Source organism: Spinacia oleracea, chromosome 3 (assembly GCF_020520425.1).
Source record: "Spinacia oleracea cultivar Varoflay chromosome 3, BTI_SOV_V1, whole genome shotgun sequence".
Classification (NCBI taxonomy): Eukaryota; Viridiplantae; Streptophyta; class Magnoliopsida; order Caryophyllales; family Amaranthaceae; genus Spinacia; species Spinacia oleracea.
The window spans coordinates 112,813,341-112,839,462 of record NC_079489.1 but is presented as its reverse complement, the minus strand read 5'-3'; the positions used below and the strand labels follow the sequence as shown (position 1 = coordinate 112,839,462).

The 26,122-nt window shown below is 32.0% G+C and overlaps 3 protein-coding genes across 3 annotated transcripts; 1 reads left to right on the top strand and 2 right to left on the bottom strand.

Annotated features, from left to right (window-relative positions):
• Positions 1-2,572: 2,572 nt before the first annotated feature.
• LOC110779006 (uncharacterized) lies at positions 2,573-5,803 on the bottom strand. The gene is made up of 7 exons (XM_056838366.1): positions 5,673-5,803; positions 5,446-5,580; positions 5,202-5,336; positions 3,592-3,792; positions 3,340-3,465; positions 3,056-3,238; positions 2,573-2,961 (listed from the first exon to the last, which is right to left on the bottom strand). The coding sequence occupies exons 1-7, from the start codon at positions 5,793-5,795 to the stop codon at positions 2,893-2,895; spliced, it is 972 nt and encodes a 323-aa protein (XP_056694344.1). The 5' UTR covers positions 5,796-5,803; the 3' UTR covers positions 2,573-2,892.
• A 2,638-nt stretch (positions 5,804-8,441) lies between these two features.
• LOC130469970 (ubiquitin-like-specific protease ESD4) lies at positions 8,442-10,327 on the bottom strand. Its single transcript, XM_056839522.1, has 6 exons — positions 10,184-10,327; positions 9,601-9,831; positions 9,322-9,522; positions 9,068-9,196; positions 8,792-8,980; positions 8,442-8,697 (listed from the first exon to the last, which is right to left on the bottom strand). The coding sequence occupies exons 1-6, from the start codon at positions 10,325-10,327 to the stop codon at positions 8,581-8,583; spliced, it is 1,011 nt and encodes a 336-aa protein (XP_056695500.1). The 3' UTR covers positions 8,442-8,580.
• A 1,438-nt stretch (positions 10,328-11,765) lies between these two features.
• On the top strand, positions 11,766-15,351 carry LOC110790879 (protein FAR1-RELATED SEQUENCE 5-like). Its single transcript, XM_056839521.1, has 4 exons — positions 11,766-12,268; positions 14,092-14,912; positions 15,010-15,118; positions 15,216-15,351. The coding sequence occupies exons 1-4, from the start codon at positions 11,766-11,768 to the stop codon at positions 15,349-15,351; spliced, it is 1,569 nt and encodes a 522-aa protein (XP_056695499.1).
• Positions 15,352-26,122: the final 10,771 nt, after the last annotated feature.

The following is a 26,122-nucleotide window of genomic DNA, read 5'->3' as shown; positions in this document are numbered from 1 at the left end:
AAATATAATAAGACTGCTTTTATTAATGGTTCAGAAAGTAGAATATATTGGATTGAAGATAGCTCTACACACATTAGGAGGCCAAGGCTTGCCCGACAGTCTGGTCAAGCCTGTGCCCGGGGAGGACCAGTTACATCTAGGGCAGCCAACTCAACCAGAATAGGCTCATATTAGAACCTAACGACGCCAGATCTTGCCCTGTGGTGCAGCAGCCACAACCAGAGCTGGCCTCTTGCTGCTCATATAGTGCTGCTCCACTTACAGTTTGTGATGATCAAGGCGGCGCGTCTGGGGGACTGCCAAGTGAACCGGACATCCTCGGTGTCAATCCTCAGTCTTATACGCCTTCACCTTCAACAAACCTACGCATGGCCTAATAGTTGAACTGCATGCCGCATTAGTATCGGCATTACAGTCGGCCATGCTTCTTAGTATCGGCATTACAGTAGGACTGTGTTGTAGCCTTGGTGTTTCTGTGGGTAACCAGGTGCTCACCCGCCATCTACGCATGTTGCCGAAGATGTGCTCCGTATGATCTGTTTTACCACGTGGTACATCAGAAAAACTGGCTCTTAGCCCACTGGACATCTGAACAACATTTAGTTCGGAGGTTTTAGGTGGAGGGATGCTTCTTTCCCTTCCGAAACACATCTAGGTTTAGAGGTTTTGCTGAATGTTGGGTTTAATCTAGGACTGAATTGGAGGATAAATGAGAGGGTGAGTTAGGGTCCATAGGGGAGCTTGCTTTTTATAGAGAAGTCTGGCCATACATGTGATTTGTGGTATTCATTTTTGCTACACATTGATAGGACACCCTCTTCTATTCACACAATGGAGGATATAGAGGCCCTATCATGTATTAGGTTCGGTGCCATGTGTCAGTACAATACATATGCACAGAAATCAGTATTTGTTAGCTTACCAAGAGTAGTGATTCCAATGAAATAACTGACCAAAAAATGTGATTCCCAACCTAAAATGCATGCTGATCAGTCTTTCTTCTACGGCTTCCTATTAGGTGTTAAGTTTGTATACGTGAAATCATTTTTTCCCTGTGCTTCGGAACTGATCAGCAGCACCCGCTAACTGTCAGTTTATTTAGAAAAAATTACCCCCCCGCCAAAGCTCCATCAATCAAATCGGTCTTTTTAATTACGTTTTTGGAATTGTAATCTTTTATGCATTGACGTAATCACGATCAACCTTGTCCCAATAGCTTTCAATTCCTCCAACGTATTAGCCCAGTTAAATTACCTCTGTGACATAATTTAATAATAAATCTACTCCATAATCATCATGCAGTATGTGATGGCTTGAACGAATATATCCTTATTTAAATAGAAGAACAAAGTTGAACTGTTATACTTTTGTTATTATGTATGAGTAATGGTAGAGTTAAATACGCATGTAACCAAAAAAGAGTTAGCAACTAAGTCATGGTTATTTATTGTGAACAAAGAAGTTAGTTATGACCAAATAAGAATGTAACTCCTTAGACTTACTTGACCCTCCTCCCCCTCTCCGACTGTTTCTGTGAAAATAAATGAAGCCTCTCATTGATCAGTTTGTTGTTGTTTAATGCTTGTATATGGTAATGTGCAATAGCCAGATCCCTTTAACCCATGCATGTTCTGCAGGTCTAGCCTGCCGGTCAGCTTTCCACGTCCTGTTCGGTTTTCAGAATAGGCACGGAAACTGCATTGTCCATGGGTATGCTGCTGTCCTCAGGTTCAGTATTACATACTCCGTATTTGTTTATTGTACTGTTGTTAACACGATAATCACTTATTATGACCACAAGACAAGCTTCTATGGGTGTCAGGCATGGAGGCGAATACCGTAGCCACAGACCCCATAACAGCTGAAACTATGGCCACCACTGCATCAAATGTCTCGGACTGCCAGAGAGTTGTCCTTGGAATTAACAATGTTGACACCCCTATGGACAAGCTTGGTAATATCTATATATTGTGTATGGAGTACCTGCAAAAGGTAGTGCGAGGAAGGCTAAGCTACGTGCCAAGGAGCTATGTGAAGGAAGCGGATCATGTTGCTAGAACGGCATGGAAGACCCAGGCTATAATATTCAAGGATGTGAAAATCAATCCCCCCCCCCCCCCTAATTTAGTTGAACCTTTTGGTAACTAAATTGAAGTAATGCTAGGTACTCGTTATTAACCAAAAAAAAAAAGGATGAGATTTGGAGCAGCATACATACAATAGCCTCCTTTCTCCGAATTATGGGTTTATTTCCTCGTCTCCTTTGTCTTATGTGTCATACCAGTAATTGGTACGTATTAGGATATTACTAAGAAGTTTTTATCAGGATAAGTTCTCTTTTATTTGATGTAGTTGCAACCACTGTTGGATAAATTTCCTAAAATGAATCCCTATTTACTATTTATGCATTACTGTAGTCCGTATACATGATATAAGTGTGCGCAGGGTCGTGTTAGATAATTAGACAAACCGATCGCAACATATTTGAGGTTAGGGTGTATGTGGGTGATGGATGGCGCTTGGATTTTAGCAAAACTAGTAAACTTAATATTGTATAGGAACAAAGCTCAATTTAAAAAACAAAACAAACGTTCATAATCTGAAAAATGGAATGCTAGAGTAAGCACCGCTAATTAAATTATATCCAAAACATATTAATGTCTTCTCAAAGGAAATTAACCAAAACAAATCATTGACATTTGTTTTCAAAGGAGCGGATTAGTAGCATCATAATCACCCCCCTCCTTTCGATCACCACAAAAGTTAATCATAACAGCCAACCCAGCAGTTTGGCGTGTAGAGAAAGAGTAATCGTCAAGCTTTGAAGAGGTTTACAAAATCCATACCAATTCATTGTTCCTTGCACTCCTTCAAATAATTAGCCTTCATTTTTTATTCATTCAACGAGCTCAGAAAAAGCTCCGTACAAAAGTAGACCCTTTGCTTTTGAATTTCATTGCCCTAAACATACAAAAATAGCTGTTGTCAAAGAAAATGTATCAAGAGAGAGCACAAACTTTTTTACAAATATTATTGAATGAATTGTCAATATTACCGTCAAAGTTATGTGAGCACAGTCTTTGATGTCTTTGACGTCTAAGTATGTCAGAAGGTATACTCTCGAATCAACTTTCGAATTTAAAGAAAGATTTATAATATGAAAGGGGTAAGTAAGGGTGTCCCCGAACAAACGATGCATCTTTTCTTCTTTCAAGTACTTTACCGAGCATCTTTTAAGCTATTCCCCAAGCCAACAAAAACAAAAAAATGTCATCTAACTTTGGATGAAATGATTTCATTATTAAAACTTTTAAAGGCAATGACAACATGCAAACTTACCAATTTAAATACTTTTTCCTCACATTGATCGTTCACAGCCACAGATCCCACAATATAGTTTACTTTAGATACCAAATCAATTACAACAAGAAAGCAATGGTCTTGTTCAAATAAGGGGATATACACCTGAAAATGAAACAGTAAGAGAGGTCAACAACGAGTCTACAACACTTTTCATAAACACATTGAAAAACCACAATAGTAAGAAAATAAACTAATTTCCCCAAGCAACAAATATTTTGATTTTGTTACCTTCTCAATCGCATCCAACCTTTTTCCGCGAGGGATGTACCAAACGAGTGAAACGTTCCATTTTAAATATTTGATGGGACTAGATGGATTTGCACCAAGTAACATAAGATCATGGAAATGGGTGGGTAAATACAGTCTATTCATAGAAATGGGATCACGCCATTGTCTGTCGAACTTTTCCAGCATATAAGCATTGACAAACTGATAGTCACAACATATTGAAATCAGTACGCATTAAATTAATCTTGAAACACAAGATTCACATTGATAATTACCTAGGGGTCCATCTCACCACCTTTAAGGACAGAAATTGCATGTTTTGCAGTACAATTGACACATTCTACATCTCGATAGTAAACATATTTGTCCTTGTCCGTACTCGAATCAAGTAAGTATAACATTGGTTCACGTACACTTGGGTGTAAAACCATTTTGTCATCAACAAACTAAAAATTTCACAAATTATTAGTACACTTCGTAAAATAAAGTTTGAAGGTGATACCGGATAAATTAAGTTGTTTTATCTATCACAATTCATAAATAGCCAACAATAAAAGAAACAGTAGAGTTGTAGACATCCAAAGGTTTTTAAGTTGTATTTGTGTTACCCTTGGTATCTGATACTGGATAAGGATCTGGACCAGGGTCGAATTTTATTGCCACCCTAAAATTATTCTCCTAAATACACAAATTTTATCGCCCAATTAAATATATGTTAATTTTTTATGAAAATATACATCCCCAATTTCGCAATAGTTATATTATTTAAAATATGGATGATTTTATAATAGCTACAATAAAAATATAGCCACTATAAAAACAAAATCTACCCCCTTGATTTTTTTTGCATTCAACTAGAACCGTTTGATATTGTTGACCAAAAACTACAACAAAAAAATAAATAAATAATGTTTTCTCTCTTTTATAGAGTTCTCTCAAATAATTATCCATCCACAATACATAAAAAAAAAAATGAAGATATTCTCGAAAATTCTCTTCTACTTTACAACCATTGAACCAATGCAAATATAATCTTCTTTTACAGTAACAATCGTCAAACTAATATGAAGATATAATTGATAATCCTCTTTCTACTTTACATTGAACCAATGCAAATATAATCATCTTTTACAATAACAATCGTCAAACTAATTTGAAAAGTAAATCGATAACAAGGACTCAAGAATCCGTTAAACAAAGAGCTCCCGTGATCAACATGTGAGAAACTAGAATAGAAAGGGGTTGAGCAATAATCTCAATATGTTTAATTGCGGTTATTATTAGTTTTCCTTATAAATTGTAGATATTAATTTTTTATAGTTTATCAATTGTATATTTTCTGAAGGAATTATAAACTGTAAATAATTATCATATTAATAGGAAGTTTTTCATTTGATGTTAATCAAATGGAAGGACGATATTGTTTTTAAAAAATAAATGGTTGAGATTCAAATAATATATATGGTAGTCATTTAAAAACCTTCCTAAAAATATATAATTCGTACTATATTACTACGTATGAAGTTCTTAATAATTCCTAAAAAGCAATTTTTGTAGAACACGTATTGAAAAAAATTAATTAATTATAAAAGTAAATACAAAAAACTTACGTTGTTCGCACTGTCCATGTTGTTTTCTGATTTAGATTGGATCATACTCTCTAGATCTTCCAATATTTTGTGTGTGTCATTAACCATAATCCATATATTTCTCAGTATCTCCTCACACGAGTCATTGCTTCCAATCTACAAATTAAAGCAACTAAATTCATATTCGGGATTGTGCATGAGATCACCATGAAACATGAATAATTGTACAAAAACACAAAAACACAAATTAAATAAAAAAACTTACGTTGTTCGCATTGCCCATGTTGATTTTTGATTTAGATTGGATCACACTCTCTAGGTCATCCAATCTTTTTTTTGTTTCGTTAACCAAAACCCATATATTTCTTAGTATCTCCTCACACGATACGTTGTTTTCAATCTACAAATTAAAGCAAAAAAATTCGTACTCTTATACAATAACACACACTATTGTGAAAAAAACTTATTATTGTGAAGAAATCTTATGCGTACCTTCTTATCCATTATCTTCATATTTGTGGTTGTGCGGTTGTGCCGTTCCAACGTAGAGATTGAATTCTCGCTTTTATATATAGAGTTCAAGTTATATATTTTTAAGGAATCGTGATATATCATATTATAGTATTTTTTTATTTCTTTTTGGAAAAAATATTGTACTTATCCCTTTAATGATTTTGACATAAATATGCTAGCCAAGAAATTGAATATATGGGAAAAAAGACCAAAGTGCGGAATTTTCCTAATAAACCATATAAAATCTCTTTAAAAAAACCTACAAAAAGAAAACTTTAAAAAAGGAGCTTTTTTTTAGGGGAAAAAGATAATCTTTTCTGAAGATTTTTAGGGTTAAAAGAAAATATTTTCTGAAGCTTTTTAGGGTAAAAATAGAATATTTCCTGAAGTTTTTTATTGTGAAAACCGAAAAATAAATCTCAGCCATAAATCATTAATACTAATCTGGCCGGGGATGATTTTACGATAGTTACAAGTCTTACAACAATTTCATAGCTGCTATAATCTTTAAATCTGAACCATCACTACAAGGAATTATACTATTAACGACGGAAAATCCCGTCGCTAAAGGCCAATAATTGTTGATTAACGACGGAATTTTCCGTCCCGAACCCGTCATAAAAGGGGCCGTCGTTAATGGAAAATCCCGTCGTTAACCCGTCGTAAAAGACATTTGCGACGGTTGTTCCCGTCTTTGTTGGGTAATTGGGTTGTTATTCCCGTCGCAATCACCCGTCGTTATTAGGTTGTCATAAAAGATAAAAAAAATTGTAGTGCATTGATATTAACCATTTCATTTAGTTGATAATACACAAAAATTTAAATCTGTTTTTAAATTTTACATTTCTCTTGATTCGTTTGATTATCAATTTTGATGTCCTTCATTTTTTATTTTTTTTAGGGGATAATGATGCATAATTCCCCTAAAATAATGTTTATTAATTAATTTGATGGAATGAAGAACCAAAGAATGATAATTACTCTTTTCTTTAATTAATAATGTTGATTGTATATAATACAACAACGAATTATTCAAGTGTTGATGTCAATGGAGATTTGTTTAATTTGAGGTTACCCGCATTTGGCCGCATCTATGGAAATATAAAGACCAAAGCAGTTTCTAATTATTTTTTAGCGGTAGCGGGTAGCTTTAGCGGTTGAGGTAGCGGGTAGCGGTTAGGGTAGCGGGAAACTGTTAAGAGTAGCGGGTAGCGGTTAGTTGTCAAAGTAGCGTTCCAATGTTCCATAGTATGAGTGTTTGGCAAAATTAGAGCAACTCCAATGGTTATAAAATGGACCTGCTCACAAAAAAATGAACATGTGAGCAGGTAGCCCACCATTGGTACAACAATGACATAAGCAGCTGTGATAACTTGTAGTTTTAATCAATTATAACTAGAAATTTGACGTGGCAACGTAGCCACAACATCTTGTAGCTCACCATAGCGGTTAAAAATTGTAAAGTACAATAACGGTTAAATATTTAGCAAGAAAATTAAATATATTTCCATTAATTAATTACTGTTATATGAATAAAAACATACTCCGTAATTATTATTAATCGTTTTTTTTAGGTAGCAATAAACATATTTAACTATAATAACGGTTTAGTATGATACAAATGAAGAATAGATGCATCTTATACGAAACAAGGATTATCAAAAGATAAAACTACAAACAATATAGCAGTATATATACTTCGTATAAGACAAACAAGTCGAAAAATAAAACAGAGTTAAAAAAAAAAAAAAAAAAAAAAAAAACTAATGAAGGACAAAGGCCCCCGTAAAAAACAATAATATGTTCGATTTAAGCATCTATATTAAAACGTGTAAACCTGATATCATGCCTGCATGTTTTTTAAAGAACTCAATGGACCAATCAGAAAATAAGTTCCATTGAAAGTCCAATTACAACAGCAAAGAACAACCACCGCTATACCAAACGTTAATATTTGTAGCGTTTTACAAAAGCTAATCAAACGCTACTTCTACTGCTACCCGCTACTCATACCGCTGTTACTCTTTTGACTTAGTCAAACCGCTACCCGCTACTCTAAACGCTACTGCCGAACAGGGCCTAAATGGAGATTTGTTTAATTTGAGGTTACCCGCATTTTATGCATTTCTTTATCTAGGGTAAACATGAAATTATATTAATAAATTAGGATTTGGGACCGACTATTTGTTATCAAGAAGTCATTAAATTAAAATAGTAAATTATTTATTATTTGAGACGGAATTTTTTGAATATCCATACACAATTTAATCTCAATTTTAAGTTTAACTAAGTAAGAACCTCTTATTTAATTCGTTCGTTACATTACATCAGGTCTTATGGTCCTTATTCACAACAAAAAAATTCAATTGGGCCTTATTTCACAACTTTTTTTTTAAAAGGTCTTTTCTCACCTTTCTGGCAAATTTTCCTTAATAAATTTATTTTATTGATTGTGTATTGTTTCATTAATATCATATATATATATTCATATATATTCTACTATTTATTATTTATTTATTTAATTTAATAATAGGGAAGCTTAAAGGTCATTTGATTAGAGTGGTTTTCTTTATTAATTAATTAATTAACTGGACATTCTTTTTTAAAAGGTTGATAATTTCAAATTGGATAGAAATAAAATTCACAACTAAGAAAATGAAAACGAATAGCAAGGTTATTGCTTTATTCATTGCATAAAAAGGAAATGAAACGAAACAAAACATCCTGATTTAAATTCTAACTTGTCCGAAGGCATAATGACTTTCATGATTTAAATAAATAAACCTTAACAAAATCCTGTATTGAAGACATCTAAAATTATCAATTGTCCTACAAATGGGAAAAAATAGCTCGAATTATATCACGCCGTTAAGATGGAAAAATTCCTCTACTCGTCTTCCTCTTTCATAAAACGGCAAGCTTTTATCTTCAACTCAGCGTCATTGCCATCGCTCAAGAAAAGATTTACAAAATATGTTATCCTTTCCCTCCGCATCTCCGCAGCCTGGGCATGGCAAACAATGGTTGGTAAGTTAAAGTGTACAAAATCAAAAGAATTAACCCTAAGTTGTAAATTATCAATTCACTTTTAACTTTACCGAGATAGACAAGTTCGTCCATCCTTGGGGAACATTTTCGACCTCAATATACTTCAGCAAGAACATCCCGCAATCATAACTATTACTTTGTGGGTTAACAGTCACAGAGGAGTAACCAAATTTGTTTGCCTTCTTTACATAATCCTTAACCATATTATCATTTGTATAAATTTCTGCAGCTTTTTGAATCTGTTCATAAAACCACGTAGATCTTATCACACTTTCACATTACCCAAAAATAAATAACTAAAAAGAAGAGAGAGTACGCAGGCTTACAACTCTTTGTGCTTTTGCCAGATTAGGAATGCTCAATGAACCAAGAGAGTCAATAACATAGTTAGTGGTCTTGGTCATATCAATCACAAGGAGATACCAGTGTTTATCGTTGTTAATAGGGATGTAAATCTGATTCAAAAACTTGTCAGATACAAAACAGATCTGATTTTTTGGTTGGAAAGCGCTATGAAATTAAACAATCAGAAAGATTTTAGGGCAAATCAAAGGTGTTTAGAACCAAATAGAAAATTTACCTTCTCAATGTTTTCATGTAAAACTTTCTCAGGAAGGTATGAAGCAGTTGCATTTTCCCAGTTTTTTGTAAACCTCTCAGGGGACTCACAGTGATTTCCCTCTCCATGAACGAGATTGTGGAAATATGTAGGCAAATATAATTGCCTAATATTCCCTGGTCTCTGTTTTTTACTCAACTCGTACAGATACATGTTAATGAACTGATTAAGTACAAACAAAATTGTCATTCACAAGATGAAAACCATTAATGAAAATCACGTGAGAAAAGAAATACTTACTGGGGCAGACAGATGTTGGTTTGGAAGCACAGTCATTGCATCGGCCAAAGTACAAAACAATGATGTGTCCCGAGAATAATACACCCGTAGCTTCTCCGACACAAATAAAAATTGAAATACTTTAAGCTGTTCAGACTCCAAATGCTTCAAATTGTTTCTCAACGTGGCAGACATCTTTTCCTTTAGTATCAATTTACGCAATTCATCGAATTCACCATCCAATTCAACAACCTTAAACCGAAGACATGTTAATTCTGTATGTCCCATACGTTTCATTATTTTGAAGGAGAATTGAAAATTAAACAACAAGAAAGGAGCATACCTTTTTTGAATTTTTTGATTTTGTAGAGTTTGAACGGAGTGTACGAGATGGTCCTCTCTAATTACATAAATTTATATATTTTTAAAATATAGTATATATTCAATACTGAAAAAAACTATAACAAAAACGAAGTGCTTACTGCCTTTGAAGACTCGGGCTTGTCAAATTCACTTGATAAATCTTTGTCCTGAGTTATAATACCATGTTAGATAATATTTTCATCAAAATACAAAAATTAGATATGTTAAAATAACAACTTACAGATGTTATCTTCTTAGGAAGGTTCTGGTTCTTCCTTGGTCTTTTTGTATCATCAACCGGAGTGGACATACCATAGTCAAACATAGTAGGAATCTGTGGAGGAAACTGGTTCCTAGCGAATTCATATTCAGGCTTTCTTTTCATTGTAGCCAAAAATGGAGAGTTGCATTGGCTAACTACTTGAACGTACTTGTCCTCTTCTTCATTCAGTGAACTTGATTCTGAACGTTGTAGAGTACTGTCGTCTCCCACGGAATAGTTATGGCCTTTTTTGTCTACCTTTTCAACAAGGTAGTTCACTTTTTTTCTATATTCTTGACGACCTCCCCAGTCAATTTGAGGAGATCTTTATATTCCACTCCAATATGAATCTAGAAAGTGTTACATGTATACAATTAACCCAATATTTTTAATAACAATTAACAAAGTCATAATAAAGTGGAGGACAAACACGTCGAGAAGTTAAAATTACCTCTGTGTTGTAGTTGAATGCCATTTGTGGTGGTCTTGTTGTATGGTTGTTGAATGCCACAAAGAGCTAGGGTTTGAAAGCTTATTGATGTTTTTCCTGTGCTATAATTAGTGCGCATCTCTCCCTATATATATAATAAGTTGTGCGCATCCCTCCCCAGATTTTCCTTCAGATTCCTTTAAAGAGTTAGTTTCCTATTTGCATAACAAAACAAATAAAAGGAAAAGGGATAAAACTGAATCAAAAGATATATAGTTATTTTTTAAATTTCCCTAAACATAAATAAGGAATATTGTTTTACGGAAAACTACCCCAATCAAGGAAATTATATCCTTTAATTAGGGGAAATCTAATCAAAGTGTAATTCTATCCTTTTATAGTTTCTACAGGAAAAAGATAATCATATATTTTTATACAGTTTTAGATCTCTTTTATTCAATATGAGATTTACATAGATTCAAATTTTATCCAATTACCTAAAATCTGATGGGGTAGATACACTCTGTTGGGCTTTCTTTAAAAAGGTCCATTACAAATATTTATACCAGTGTTGCGTGTAGGATGAGATATTAGGGTTACCCCCTATAAACAACAATTAATTCAATACCTCTATAAGGTAATCGTTTTAGTTTTCTTCCCAACCTATTCACAACCATCGTTTTTCACAGACATTGAAATTAAGGTACGGTTTTCTTGTACGTAACGTACAACAAATATTTCCTTGAATTCCCTTTCGGTATGAATGGATCTTATTGTGGATCTTATTGTAACTTTCTGTTTGAAAACCTTTTAAATAAATTCATCCTAAATTTCATATACCAGTAAAACAATTTTTCAAAATTTCATTACTATATTTTATACCCAGAATTCCAGAATTAATAAAATGTTTTGTTGGTGATCTTCGGTTTAAATAATAAGGAGCAGTGTCACTACAATTTGTTTTAGTTCCATAATGCATAACAAAAATAGATTTTTTTTTCAGAATGCATACAAATGTATTACTACGTAGTTAACACCGATATACTATGTACTTGTGTAACAACTTGTCAAGTTTGCACATGCTAAAAATATTCATTATATTTTCTTAATTGTTTAGGTGATCTCTATACAATGGAGGACCAAGGTAATTCAAATACCAAGGTAACAAAGAGGACATTCGCCAGTGATCGACAATCTTATAAACAACCTAATGAAATTATTGATCCAGATACATGGTATGAAATCGGAAAGAATAACGTTGGAGATTACAATGTTGAAGATGTGCGTCAGATTAGTTTTCTTGATATGGAAGCTTGCTACGAGTTTTACAAGATGTATGCAAGGGCTAAAGGCTTTGACGTACGGATAAAAACTCCTACACTAAGCAAAACTGATCAAGTTCCAATAACATTAACCCTCCTATGCAATAGGGAGGGGGAGAGGGCTAAAAAAAAGGGGGAAAGTAAAGATGAGGAAGTTGAAAGGCAAAGGGAACCAAAGCCAGAAACAAAATGTAACTGCAAAGCAAAAATAGTCTTCTCTTATGATAAAGGCATGAAAGTATGGAAGATGACGCAATTTTGGGAGGATCATAATCACAAAATGGTCGATCCAATACACATGCCTTTTATGAGGTAAAGGAAAATCCATTTAATATTTTTTTCGTAACTGCAAACCCTCTCCTATATTCACTTTCGAAAATGATAAAGCCCTGTCACAATGGTAATATGACACTCTTATGTGTCATGAATATATTTGAAATTAAAATATTTAGATTTTATAACCTATGTTACAAAAAAAGGTAGAAAAATCTTAATATTTTAATTTACAAATTCAATAATGTAATTTTTAATTAAAAAAAATAATCATAATTTGTATAGGAAATTAGAAAAAATACTTTTAATTATTTATATGATATAAGAAATAAAAATAAAAATTACATTTACTAAGTTATACTTAGAAAATTAAAAATACAGTTCATTTGATAATAAATATTAGGAAAAGGTATTTCGTCTCTATTGCTTTATTTGGTATTGTTCTTTCACCTTCCTCTTTACGGCAAAAAGTGTTCTTCAATGAGCGACAGGCCCTGCCCTTGGGCAGGGCATAAGGGGCAATCGCCCTGGGCCCAAGGGAAAAGGCCCGTAATTCACACAAATATACCTGTTAATTAGAATAATTATATATCCGTGTGAAATTAGCTATATCTAATGTTGTGACTCACTGGTTTTATGGGCAAACTCTTCACAATGCAAGGGGAATGGCCAAACGCGAGTTCGATCCCAAGTACCCCTACCAGGCATCATTTTTTTAAAATTTAGTTAATTTCTTCTAAATATACCTACTTTGTTTTTATTTTGAGTTTTAGCTTTTGTCATTTGGCAACTTGGGCAATATCTATCATTTTTATTACTAAATTTGTATCAAACATAACAACAAAGAAGAGTGAGCCATTTTTCAAAATAATTCTTACGTTCCTAATATATATGTATTTTTCTTATACTTCTAATTTAAATTTCAGATTTAGGAAAAAGAATTGAATTTTAGTACAGGGTATAGGTAAGAAATTTAATTTATCGTACTTTAAAAATTTGCATGCACTTGCTAATTTTTTTGTACAATATATTTCTTTTTGCATGCACTGCTACGAACATAATTCTTTTTTTCAATATATTTCTTTCATTCAACTTTGCTATCCGTAGATATGAAGTTGTTAATTGTTATAGAGTTGTTGTTTTTCTGAGGTTAGTTTGATAATTAATGTTTGAGATATTATAATTCATGTGTTCGATAGTACAACATCGAAGGTTTACAAGCCATAAATGTTTTTAGTAGAGTTCAAAATTGAAAAAAGCCACTTTCTTAGTTTTATAAGATACAGAGTGGTATCAGATCAACTTTTTAATAAAAAACACATTGTGTCAACAATTTTTTTTTATTGTAACCTTTAAAATATAGGCCCCAAATTATTGCTTCGCCCATAGGCCTCCAGAAAGTTAGGAGATGGGCGACCAACGGCTTGGAGATGATCCAACGACACATAAATATATTATTAGATTATAAATTAGTGTAATTTTTAAAATTAAATTGATGTATTTTTTTAGTTGCACGAAAATATATTATTAGATTATAATTATAATTTTTTTAATTTGTAATTTATAAGATAAAAGTAAAATATATTTTTATAAATATAATAAATATTCGCTCCTATTTGTACCAATGAAACGTCGACATGTAAGATTGCGACAACTAAATGTGTCGCAACTTGCGACCTATATCATTGCCCATTCACTTTTTCTGTATGACATCCTATGTTATCAATGCTTTTGAATTTGTTTTTGAGGGAACAATACTTTTTAAAGTAGTATTTTTATCTGAAGTATTATTCATGCAATTGGTATTTGGTAATAGAGCCTGAATACCACGTGCTAATATAATTTTCACATTATCATTGCAGAAGTCACAAGGAACACCCAGATAAGCATGAAGAAGAAATAGAGCAAATGCGTTTAGCAGGGACTCCTACTTGTGGAATTTACCGAAATTTAGTTGCGATCCATGGTACTCATGAAGTTCTTGGATATAGTCGTAAATCCCTGTATAATTACTGTGAGTTTCTAAGAAAGAAAGAGGGGGGAGATAAAGATGCAGAAACTGTCATGGCGTATTTACTTGGAAAGCAGCAAAATAACCCGTCTTTTTTCGTAGAGTACACTCAAGATGAACATGAACGTTTAGATAAACTTTTTTGGTGTGATGGACAGTCAAGGAATGACTACAAAGCATTTGGACACGTCCTAGCATTTGACACTACTTATAAATGCAATGCCTGCAGGAAGCCCTTTGTGGTACTTGTTGGGGTTAATCAAAACAGAAAGACAGTAGTCTTTGGATGTGCTTTGATTGTGGATGAGAAAACGGAGTCCTTCGTTTGGGTGTTGAACCAAATGATTAAAGCTGGAGAAGGTTTCAAACCACTTACTGTCATTACAGACGGGGATAGGGCAATGGCATGTGCAATCAAGGAGGTGCTTCCACAAGCAAGGCATAGACTATGCTTGTGGCATCTCATGAGGAACATACAAGGCCACAGTCAGAATGGTTTTTCAAGTGGATTCATGACATGTGTCAACAAGTGTCATACAATAGAAGATTTTGAAGTGGCTTGGAAGGAGCTAATAACTCATCACAAGGTAGAGGGAGAGAAATGGGTGGAAGAACTTTACGACTCAAGGGAAAAGTGGTCGGAAGCACACATGCGAGGATATTTTTTCGGAGGTATGGCCACGTTGTTTATTTAATGATGTTTTTTATGGGTGGTAAATACCAGTATGAAATTTTAATTATCTCTTCTAGTGTTCTCTTTTGTGCACAGGGTTATATGAGATAATTACCCGTATGAATTTTCCTATTGATGTATTGTCTAATTTTTTTCTTCTTTTTTTGGTTTATTTTCCCTTTAGGAATGAGAAGCACCTAGAGATGTGAGTCAATGCATTGCGTCCTGAAAAAATTGATGAATAATAAAGTAATGCTTTACAAGTTTATCATGTTATACGATCAAGCAATTGAACAACGAAGATTTGATGATAGGGAAGATGAGTACAAGAACATTCACGAATTTCCACATGTCCCAAAGGGAGATTGTTTTCGTGACCTCCAAATTGCAGCAGCAAATGTCTACACAAAGGCATCTTTTATGGTTGTAAAGAGATAGATGAAGAGAGAGTCCAACTATGTTGTGATGAACTGTGACCAACCAGAAAAGGGCAAGAAAAAGGACATTGTAACTTATCAAATTCGTGATGTCAGAACAGAGGCAAAGTTTGTTGTCGTTCATGATGACACGCATAAGAGCATGTATTGTTGCTGCTTGAAGTTGGAATCAATTGGATACCCTTGTCGCCACATGTTTGCAGTAATGAAATATAAAGGAATGAAGGAAATACCTCCTGGATGCATCGTACAGAGGTGGTCAAAACTTGCAAAGGCCAATTATGCAAAAGATCCAACTGATGAAAATAAAGAAGACGATAACAGCAGAGAGACAATTGCAGCAAGGCGTGCGCATTTGTTTTACATCTTGAAGCCAATTATAGACATTGCAGTTCGTTCTGCTGACACGTACACTGAATTGAAAGAGATGTTTGGGAAACTAACACTGTCCGTAAAAGAAAAGCTAGGCGGAGGTTGTAACAGTGATACTAAAGAGAAGAAGCCCCTCCTTGGAATTGGAAACCCAGAAGTTGTGACAAGTCAAAAAGGTTTATCAAAGAAACGGAAGACACCGCTGAAGCCTAAAGGTGGAAGACAATCAGCAAACACCCCGAATAAGTTTGACTTGAATGCCACGCCAGAACCCTCGCCTACAAAGAAAGATGCGGCAAACACAGCTACTGAGTCGCCTTCATTATCCAACTTGGTTAGTAAACATGCTCCAAATACATACACTAGAGGCCTTGCAGAGCAGGTAATTATTAATTTTCTCCACCATTTGTTGTTCCAAATAACCATAATCGATCATAAGATAATCAAGTTTTATGTTCTACACAGGATTCTAAAACGAATGAATGGGATCAAATGAGAGATAATCCAGAAGAATATGATTGGGATCCAAGTGAATTTTGGTAGCCAAAAATCAAAAGCATGATACATCGCAAGATTTTATTCTTTTTATATGTATTTATTAGAAGTTAACGGAAAGACATACAAATTTTAGAATCTTAATCTTGCTTACTTTGTTTAAGGGAAAGTTGTTGTGATTTATTATTTAAACTAATTCTAAGCCCGTGCGATGTACGGAACTCTCTGTTAATTATTCTTTAGTTTGAACAACCATTATATATTTAAGTTTCTTTTGCTAATTAACTATTCAACTCCGTAACATTGTTGTATCATTTTATAGGGTCATCCAAGAGAAGGAGTACGTAGGTAGAGTATACCGTTTACATTGACAACGTAATTATAAAATCCAATAATTGTATGTACAAAATATGTTAGAAAACATGCATAAGCATAATGTATGTATTAAACTTTAAACATGTAGGGAACAAAAATCAATCTAATAAAAATAAATAAAATGAATAAGATAAAAATAAAAACAAAGTGACCAATAAAATTTTCATGAACATGTTGCCAAATTAGTGAAAGGAGGAGTAAAATAAAGTTGCCAACTACTTAGTCCTACACTCCTACGTACGAGTATAAGAAAAAGTCAAACAAATGCATGCTCAGTGGACCGCTACTTACAAATTATACGCAACCATTGTAATGTTTGACACAATCTAAAACGCTAACCCTACCGCTATACACAATACACTACATCTACCATTATACACCGGATCCAGGATTTTACGGATACTGTGTCACCACAGCCCACAAACCTCAAACCAATTAGTAATTAACATATGAATAAAAAATTATATTTCATAAATAACCAAATAATTATGGATAAAAAATCTGAAACATAAGTTCACAAAAATTCTCAAGTTGATTATACAAACATAAGATATAATTAACAATGGAACAATACAATAATAGCTTCAATTCTCAATTTAAATAATACAAAAATTAACAATATTCTAATTTTGTAACAATTTACAAAGTGTTTTTTTTTTTTGTGTTCAAATTTCTTAAAATGAACTACATAAAAAACAAAGCAAAATTAAATAAAGCAGCAGGCATTGGGATTCGATCTCCTGATATTTTCACCAATAAGACTTCTCTAATTGCCAATTTGCCATCTACATTTACCGCTACAGCAGTAACTTATTTGTGATCCTTTTATGTACAGATATTTATATATGGACATTAAACATTGAATGAGGTTTTAATACGGACGAAAAAGAATTTTCTTTTTTTAAAAATAATCCTAGGTCACGTGACCCAGGTTGACACACATACACACAGTAGTTCCGCCAATGCCTACACCACTACTTTGCCAAACACTACTTTTATTTGTAACTAGTGTTCTATCAAGTCATTGTGAACTTGATGACACTAGTTGTTGGATCGTGCGCTAGCGCGCACGATTCCCCAAGGTATACAAAATTGTTTTATAAAAATATTACAAGATCTAATTAAGTAAATTACATGCATTTGCAAATTTATGGTAAATGCTATAAAAGCTCGTGATATGCAAACTAGCAGTTTAATGAGCTGGAATACTAATTTCCCCCAAGACATAGAAAACTAATACACTATGCAAATCACGAGCTTAATTAATACACCGACATTTTTTCTTATGCAAATCGTTAAGCGGTGTTGATTTACAAATTTTTAGCTTTTTAATGTGTTTAAATATAATAAAAATTAAGTAAGGTGTTAAATTACAAAAACTATTTTTTTTAAGGTGTTAAATGACAAAAATTCCTTTTTTTAATTTGATTTTTTTTCAACTTTAAGCGATAGTTAGTGAGATTTTATAATTAATTAGTATGACAGTTTTAATGGGTCTTTATTTGTCTTTAAAAATTTTCAAAATTTATCTCTTATTATCTTTTAGTGAGTTTTTATTTTTCTCTTATTATATTTTACTGATTTTTATTCATCTTTTAAAAATGTTCAAAGTTTATCTGTTATTATCTTTTATCGGGTCTTTATTTATCTATTTTTATTTATCTGTTATTATTTATTACTGAGTTATATTTATCTTTTTTATTTCCTAGCAAAATTTATCTCTAATTATCTTTTTACCGGATCTTTATTTATCTATTTTTATTTTTCTAATCTTTATCTCTTATTATCTTAATTTTATCGGGTCTTTATTTATCTATTTTTTTTTATTTTTCTCTTATTATCTTGTGCCTGTCTTTATTTATCTGTTTAAATTCTTAATAAATATAAAATAATATTATTGTTTGATGACATGAATATCCTACGTGGCACTCCGAATACTCTCTAAAAAACTACCTTTTATATATGTAATATATAAGATCCTTCTAATTGTAAAATTCTTCTGCGTGAATGAAAACAAAAGGAAACATGCATGATCCAAAGTCCAAATTATCCGACTAACTAGATTAGGTCCCGTGCACGCACGGTTATTTTAAAAGTATTAATTGGCCTTCTTTTTTTACTAAAATATTTATTCCTTAAATCTATTGCGTAATTAATAAATCTCAAACGTACTCATTTTATCATATAATATATAATTTTCGCTCTATTATGTATTATATATTTTATATGTTTAATATGATTGTTTGACCAAATTAATATTTGATATGCTTAATATGAACAAATATTAAGTAAGAATGTTTTCTATTATTGATATGACGATCTGACTAAATTAATATTACAAAAATTGTTTAATAATGCCATATTTAATAATCCTACAATATTTTCTACTTATAAACATTTATACAAAACTAGTTGTTGGCCCACGGTCCCCCAAGATATCTTTATTCTTTTAGGAAGTGTTTCTGAAATCTCTATACCAGGCTTCCCGTTGTTCTCCGATCTGACAAGGCCCATATCCATGGTAGGCAAATAAAGTATACGCTTTCCATTTTCATTAATGGGCATTTCTGAAAATTATTTAGTCTTCAGTAGATGCTCATTCTTTTGTTATTAATGGACAAGAAGTGTTTATTCTATTACGTTTTGTTATTTTGAAGCCTAAAATCAACGTTAACGTAAGCATTTATATTAATACACACATTGTTTGGCTCCAAAAAGTTAATCTACTCCCTCCGAAATATATTATTTCCTCCAGAATTTAGTACCATATATACTACACACTCTCTGTATATAAGCAAGCCCATGCTTATATTTGGAACTTGGAAGGCTTGCATTTATTTAAGGGAAAATCTTTAAAATATACACATGTTTTTCCCTTAATTGGTTTATGGTTTGGTTAGGCGGAAGTAGGGACGTGCATATAGTAATCTAAACATACATTTGTTACCTTTTGTTTTTATTTGCTTCTGTTTTTAGTTGATTTCGTTTGTTTTATAATTTTGTTAATTTTGTTTATTTATTAGTTTATATGTGGTAAATTTCCTACCCTAAAATACGTACCACATAACAAAAATTGTGTTTAGATCCTCTAGATTTATGAGTCAACTCTACAAATTGGTGCAATCTAAGTCATCTGTTAAAATCAACGGTGATAAAAGGCTGCAATAAAATAAACCGAATTAAAAATAAAACCTGCATTCTCCCTCCACCTCCTTTCTCCCATCACTCTTCGAAATGCAAGCATGATTGTATGAAATTGTGAATATATGAACAATAAAAAAAAAGGTTGAAAGTATATGATATAAAAGCGATTATGAAAATCCATTTGTAATGGATCTCTAATCAAATCATCCTCTCAAAACTTCCGTTGAGGATCTTGGGGAACGACTCGGCCTCGTTAACTTTAGGAAACTCCTAATAATTCGTATATACTAGTTCCATCGGACCATCTCATATTTTTTCAAATCATAAAAGTTATTTTATTGATTAAAACTGTTCCCGTACTACTGAAACCTTATTTTTATTGACTAAATTGGTTTTTTAACCGTCAAAACATTACTTTTACTGATTGAACTTTTTTTACTATTAGAATCGTTTTAACGGATTGAGATTACTTTTTTTTTACTATCAACCCTTATTTTTATTGATTGAGACTAGTTTTATACTAGCAAAACCTTATTTTTACTGATTAAAGCTATTGTTTTGCTATCAAACCTTATTTTTTACTCCGTATTAGATTCCTCTTGCACCAGTTGGTCTGGTATCTTTTAAGTTGATATTTAATCGCTCCAGTAACAATAGAAGGGTAATCATTTGTTGAAGTGTGAAGTAGGTTCTGCGTATAGTTACACATCCATATGGTAAAAATCTATCTATTTGATGATGTCCCTTCACGTGTAAACGAGTCAATTGTCCAATATATACAAATGGCAACTTGTCATATGAAATGGTTTTGTACTCAACTGACAATTAAATATATCGAACATGATTTATGATGTGTTTTTTACGTTACCCTTATTTTCACTTTTTTTTAACATTTATGAAATCTTATTAATCTTATTAAAAAAAAAAATTAATATTCCGTATCGGTTATATATTACGTAATCTTAATTCGGTTTAGTTAAGAAACCTATAGAATGCAAAATACCGAATCAAAAGATAACGGAAAAGATAATTACGTTTTTTTATACTTTGAAATTAATATCTTTTACGAAAATACATGATGTAAATTTAGAAAAATATATTCCAGTTTTTTCAGAAGATTTTATTCAATATCCTTACTCTCTTAACTTTCCTTATGAATAGACATAGTGAATTGACGGCAAACATCCTTATAACCGTTGTATTTACCCACGTTTCTGCCATCCACCTCCTTCTAAACCTAATTTCTTCCTTCCCGTCCTTTCATCTTCTTCTTGTCGCCCGTTTTCTTTGTCTCTCCTACCACCCTTTCTTTCTCTCTCGTGCTGCAAAACCTTATAGTATCTTTAAACACCCAAAAGATATCATTGTTGTGCCTTAAATACCAAGTTAGATTTCACGTTAAAAGGTCTCTAAAACAGTAAAACCTAATCACTTCACATTTTCGGATTCATTCGGATACTGCCGTGACAGAATTTAACAATGGCCCTTGAACATAACCGAGATGAGGATATTCAATATGATAAAGTAAGTTTGCAATTTATTTTTTAAATAAAGCATCGTGCAGTTTACTTGTGTTAAATATTTTTTATTTGGAACAATCATCTTGTGTATAAATATAAGAATGTTTATGTATTTTAGCAATTGTTTGTATTATGTTTTGTAGATTAATGTTGATGTTGATATGAGATCTCTTCTGGAATTGACTTATAAAGCCGTCAAATCTGTGCATACAAAAGTAGAGGGTCTCCGAATGACTTACTCCAAAAATAATATTGTGTCATATAGTCCATAATCAAGGGCACATGATAAACAACAGGTTGTGAATTTGAAATCTCTTGTCAAACGAAAGACAGTTGACACGGACAGTCAATGTCCTTCATCCACCATAGTGTCAAACTATGTTCATGGTACCAAAAAAACAAAGAACAATTCAGTAAGTCCGATTCAACTTATTTATTTAAATTTTAACATGTTTGTATATTAGCTAATATGTTTTTATAATTTAAATAGGTGAATAATTTGTCAATTGTTTTTTCTAAAATGTTTTCATCACAGAATGAGGTAAACGTACATCTTCTTTATTCTTTTACATTTTCTCGGGTTAATCTACTGAATGGATACTAATTGTTTCTCCATTACCATTGGTGCTAGTTAATGGTTCTGAATGACGACTTGATAAACAAACCGTTAGACGTGAGTAAGATGCCTGCGAAATACAAAGATTATACAAAGCACTTGGATCCTATAGCACAAAAATTGTTCATTGAGTTACTTTTGTCGGATGAGGATAACGAGTTTTATTGCTCTCGCTCTCCCGATGATGTGTCCTGTACTCTTGGTGATGCAATGAGTATGCTTCCAGATAAATATTTGAAAGCTCCGGTAATTATTATATATCATTGTCGTTGAACTTGGAATTTCATGAATAGTTAATGGATAATTTTACAATAGTTACGCTTGTAGCCTCTATAACCAACTAAGTCAACCCTCCAATATATATGACTAGAAAGTTAGTTTCATTGACTTAAAACACATTACAAACAGCTATTTACAAAATTTGAATAAGTTTTACAATTAAGAATATATCTTGATCTACTTTAATCCCACAATCTATTCAATATATTTCTGGACTTTGTGTAGTACTCCATCTCTAGTCTCTCTATCTCTGACTCTCTCTTCCTTAAACTCCATATTCAATTTTCTTGACAATATCATTTACTGGAAATCTTAATTCCGATGTAAATGAAATGAAATATCTTTGTTCTTTATCAACAAAATTAACGATGAAATTCTTAATAATTAGAGCATTTAGATTTTCCATGATATACTATTAAAAAATGCACAGAAACGAGTAAATTGTAAATAACGATCAAAGGTGTTTATTAGGATTAGGGTATACTTAAAGGGGAGAGAGAAAGAAATAGAGCCCGTGGATTATGTGTGGTGTAATTTACTTAATGATTTGACTATAATTTTTTTTGTAACTGCCTTTAAATATGTTCAAAGTCAACAAAATTAATGGCCAAGGTTAGTCTTGGAGATTCTATTTGTTGCCGTAGCTACCATTTTAATGTAGCCATTTAAAAACCTTCCATAGTTAATATTCTTGATTATTTCTAACATTTTGTTCTTTTTTGCCTCATCTCATTAATGCTTGTTTATCTTTGATCAGTAATACTGAATCCAAAATGAACACTGTTACCAAACTATATATGCCTACGGACTTCCATAGTCTGATTTTGGCAGCAGAAAATCCCCCAAATCCAGACTATTTACAGGATTTTAGAGATATAGTTTCCTCCTACATTCATCCTGGTGTTCAACCCAAAAAGCTTCAGGAGGTGAATTTTCCTCATTTATTCACTTATATAGAAATTATCCTATATAACCCTAGAATCATGACTAGCTTCTCATATAAGTCCGGAAATTTTGGGCTAGAAATGTAAATTGCGTGTATCTGTTTAATTAGGTGGATATTTGCATACGTGGCCAGTATTGTGTTATTTCTTTTTCTCCATCCAATTCCATTTCCCTCATATGCAAAGTTTGTTATCAGGTTTATATCCCTCTCAAGGAAGACGATGTTTGGTACCTTTTAGTTATTGATATAAAAAGGAAAGTGAACTATGTTGTTGATTCAATTGGTTCTTTCAACCGTGATGATCGTATGTCTAGAGCCCAACTAGTGGTAAGCTTTCAATCGTCCTTATTTTTAGACTTTTAGTTTATGACGCTCACAATGGTATTAGTCTAATTTATGCTACACATCTACTTGCATAATGAGAATCAATAGCTCTATTTTTATTTAGACCTGTTATAATTAATCTTGAAGTTTGAAAATAATAGTTCAAATAAAATAAAATAATAGAATAAGATAATTTCATGATACACTGTTGCACCATCGTTGTTGTGAATCTGCTTTAAATTTATAATTTCATTTACGTGGGATTTTTTTTTTTACCAGATTGAGAGTGCTGATCGGTTTTTCAAAATTAAATCAGCAGTCAAACATTTTGTTGAAGAGGCTAAAAGATTTCCATACCAGCATGTACAGGTTCCTGCACAAACAAATGTTGTTGATTGTGGGATATATATGCTGAAATACGTTGAGGCACTAGAAGTACCCCAAGATTGGAGTTACATTGATTACACGGTAATTTTCAAATAAAGTAATTTTGTTTTGACTTTATCTGATTCGATCACTTGGTACAACTTTGATGCTCATTCCTGGTTTGGTACACCACTGTATGTGTAGATTGAAGATATGCGGAAGGAGAGAATTACATGTTTTGGAAACCTTTTCACAAGTTATGGCAATTTCTCTTCTCTGAATTCGAAATTAATGATGGGATCGTGATCGAAAGGAGGGGGATGATTATGATGTTACTCCGTAATAATCTGCTGCCCTTACGAAAACAAATGTCTGTTACTTGTTTCGGTTTTTTTTTTTTTTGGGGGGGGGCAGAATGAACACACAGTGATTTGTTTCGGTTATATCATTACTTTGATAAGACATTTAATACATGTTTTTGGATATAATTCCGTTTCTAAAGATTATAATTCGTTTGATACATTAAACCCTATTAAATTATCTAACACGATCCAGGTGAGATTGCTTATGTCATGTATACGGTAACCCATTTCAGACCCGGCCGATTGAAAATCATTAAATTTTTAGTAATAAATGAGATTGTGAGGAACTTTAAGCATAGTAAACACGTTGTTGTTACAATTGTTGGATGTCCAAGTTATTTTACCATTTTCGTTTAATAACTCCTATTCAAAATACGTGTAGTCACTGAGTATCCGGTAGCTACTAAACCTACTTTAGGAGTACCTGAGCACTCCATCTCTTAATACTTTTCTCTTATGTATAGGTTATTTTACCGTTATTATTCCATCCCCGCCGATATTTATGATAGGTCTTGCCGATATTTGATTCGTTCTAAATAGGAGACTAAATAAATTAGAGAAAATATATCTTTATTTCGGTAATAAAATAAAATCTTATTTTAAAAAAAAAAAATATCGGTAACAATCAAATAAATTTCAGTAACAATCAAATAAAATATCGGTAACATATAAGATAAGTTTTTTTTTTTTAACATAAGATAAGATTCTTTTTAAAAAAATTCGGTAACAATATTAGTTAAGATTTGGTTTTAATACAAGATAAGATTTTTTTTAAAAAAAATTAGGTAACAATATATAAAATCAAATAATATAAGATAAGATTATTTTTTAAAATTTTGTTAACAATCAAATAAAATCTGATTTTGTTAACAGGGTAATATTGGACACTCTATTTACTTATGTTACCGAAATTTCGGACACTCTATTTAACAGGATTTGATTAGATTGAAATTACCGATATTTTAATCAAATAAAATCTCGGTAACATATAAGATAATTTTTTTTTATTAACATAAGATAAGATTCTTTTTAAAAAAATTCGGTAACAATATAAGATAAGATTTGTTTTTAATACAAGATAAGATTTTTAAAAAAAATTAGGTAACAATATATAGAATTAGATAATATAAATAAGATTGTTTTTAAAAAACATTTCAATAACAATCGTTTTTATTTCGGTAATTTTTTTTAAAATTTCGGTAACAAATCAGTTTTTATTTGTAAACAATTTCGGTAACAATTATTAACTAATATAATTCAGATATACGATATCAAAATCTATTTTTATTTTGGTAATCAAATAAAATCTGATATTTTTTATTTCGGTGATTTTTAAAAAAAAAATCGGTAACAATTCAGATTTTATTTGTTAACAATTTCGGTAACAATTCAGATTTTATTTGTTAATAAATAAACAATGTCGTGACGAACTTGCCGGTATTTGATTCGTTCGATACATTAAATCCTGTTAATTTATCTAACACGACCCAAAGTTAATTAGGTCTTTACTATTACCTAATCAGTAACTCCTAATTAATAAAGTGGAATTCCAAAACTATTTGGTAACTCCAAAAAATAATTAGGAGGTCTTAACATAAATACATATAGATTTATTTATAGATTAAGGGTCGCATTAGATAAGGAAATTGTTTAAAATAATAAATAAACAATGTCGTGACGAACTCGCCGGTATTTGATTCGTTCGATACATTAAATCCTGTTAATTTATCTAACACGACCTAAAGTTAATTAGGTCTTTACTATTCCTTAATCAGTAACTCCTAATTAATAAAGTGGAATTCCAAAAGTATTTGGTAACTCCAAAAAATATTTAGGAGGTCCTAACATAAATAGATATATTTATTAATAGATTAAGGGTCGCATTAGATAAGGAAATGCTTAAAATAATAAATAAACCATGTCGTGACGAACTTGCCGGTATTTGATTCGTTCGATACATTAAATTCTGTTAA

Coding starts and splice junctions, on each gene's coding strand:
- LOC110779006 (XM_056838366.1), bottom strand. CDS start 5,795: ATGATATATCACGATTCCTTAAAAATATATAACTTGAACTCTATATAT. Junction 3,793..5,201: donor ACATGGACAGTGCGAACAAC/GTAAGTTTTTTG, acceptor TGTGACTATCAG/TTTGTCAATGCTTATATGCT. Junction 2,962..3,055: donor GTGCTCACATAACTTTGACG/GTAATATTGACA, acceptor TTGTATGTTTAG/GGCAATGAAATTCAAAAGCA.
- LOC130469970 (XM_056839522.1), bottom strand. CDS start 10,327: ATGAAAAGAAAGCCTGAATATGAATTCGCTAGGAACCAGTTTCCTCCA. Junction 9,197..9,321: donor TACATGAAAACATTGAGAAG/GTAAATTTTCTA, acceptor TTTTTGAATCAG/ATTTACATCCCTATTAACAA. Junction 8,981..9,067: donor TGGCAAAAGCACAAAGAGTT/GTAAGCCTGCGT, acceptor TTTTATGAACAG/ATTCAAAAAGCTGCAGAAAT.
- LOC110790879 (XM_056839521.1), top strand. CDS start 11,766: ATGGAGGACCAAGGTAATTCAAATACCAAGGTAACAAAGAGGACATTC. Junction 12,269..14,091: donor ATACACATGCCTTTTATGAG/GTAAAGGAAAAT, acceptor TTATCATTGCAG/AAGTCACAAGGAACACCCAG. Junction 14,913..15,009: donor GCGAGGATATTTTTTCGGAG/GTATGGCCACGT, acceptor TTTTGTGCACAG/GGTTATATGAGATAATTACC.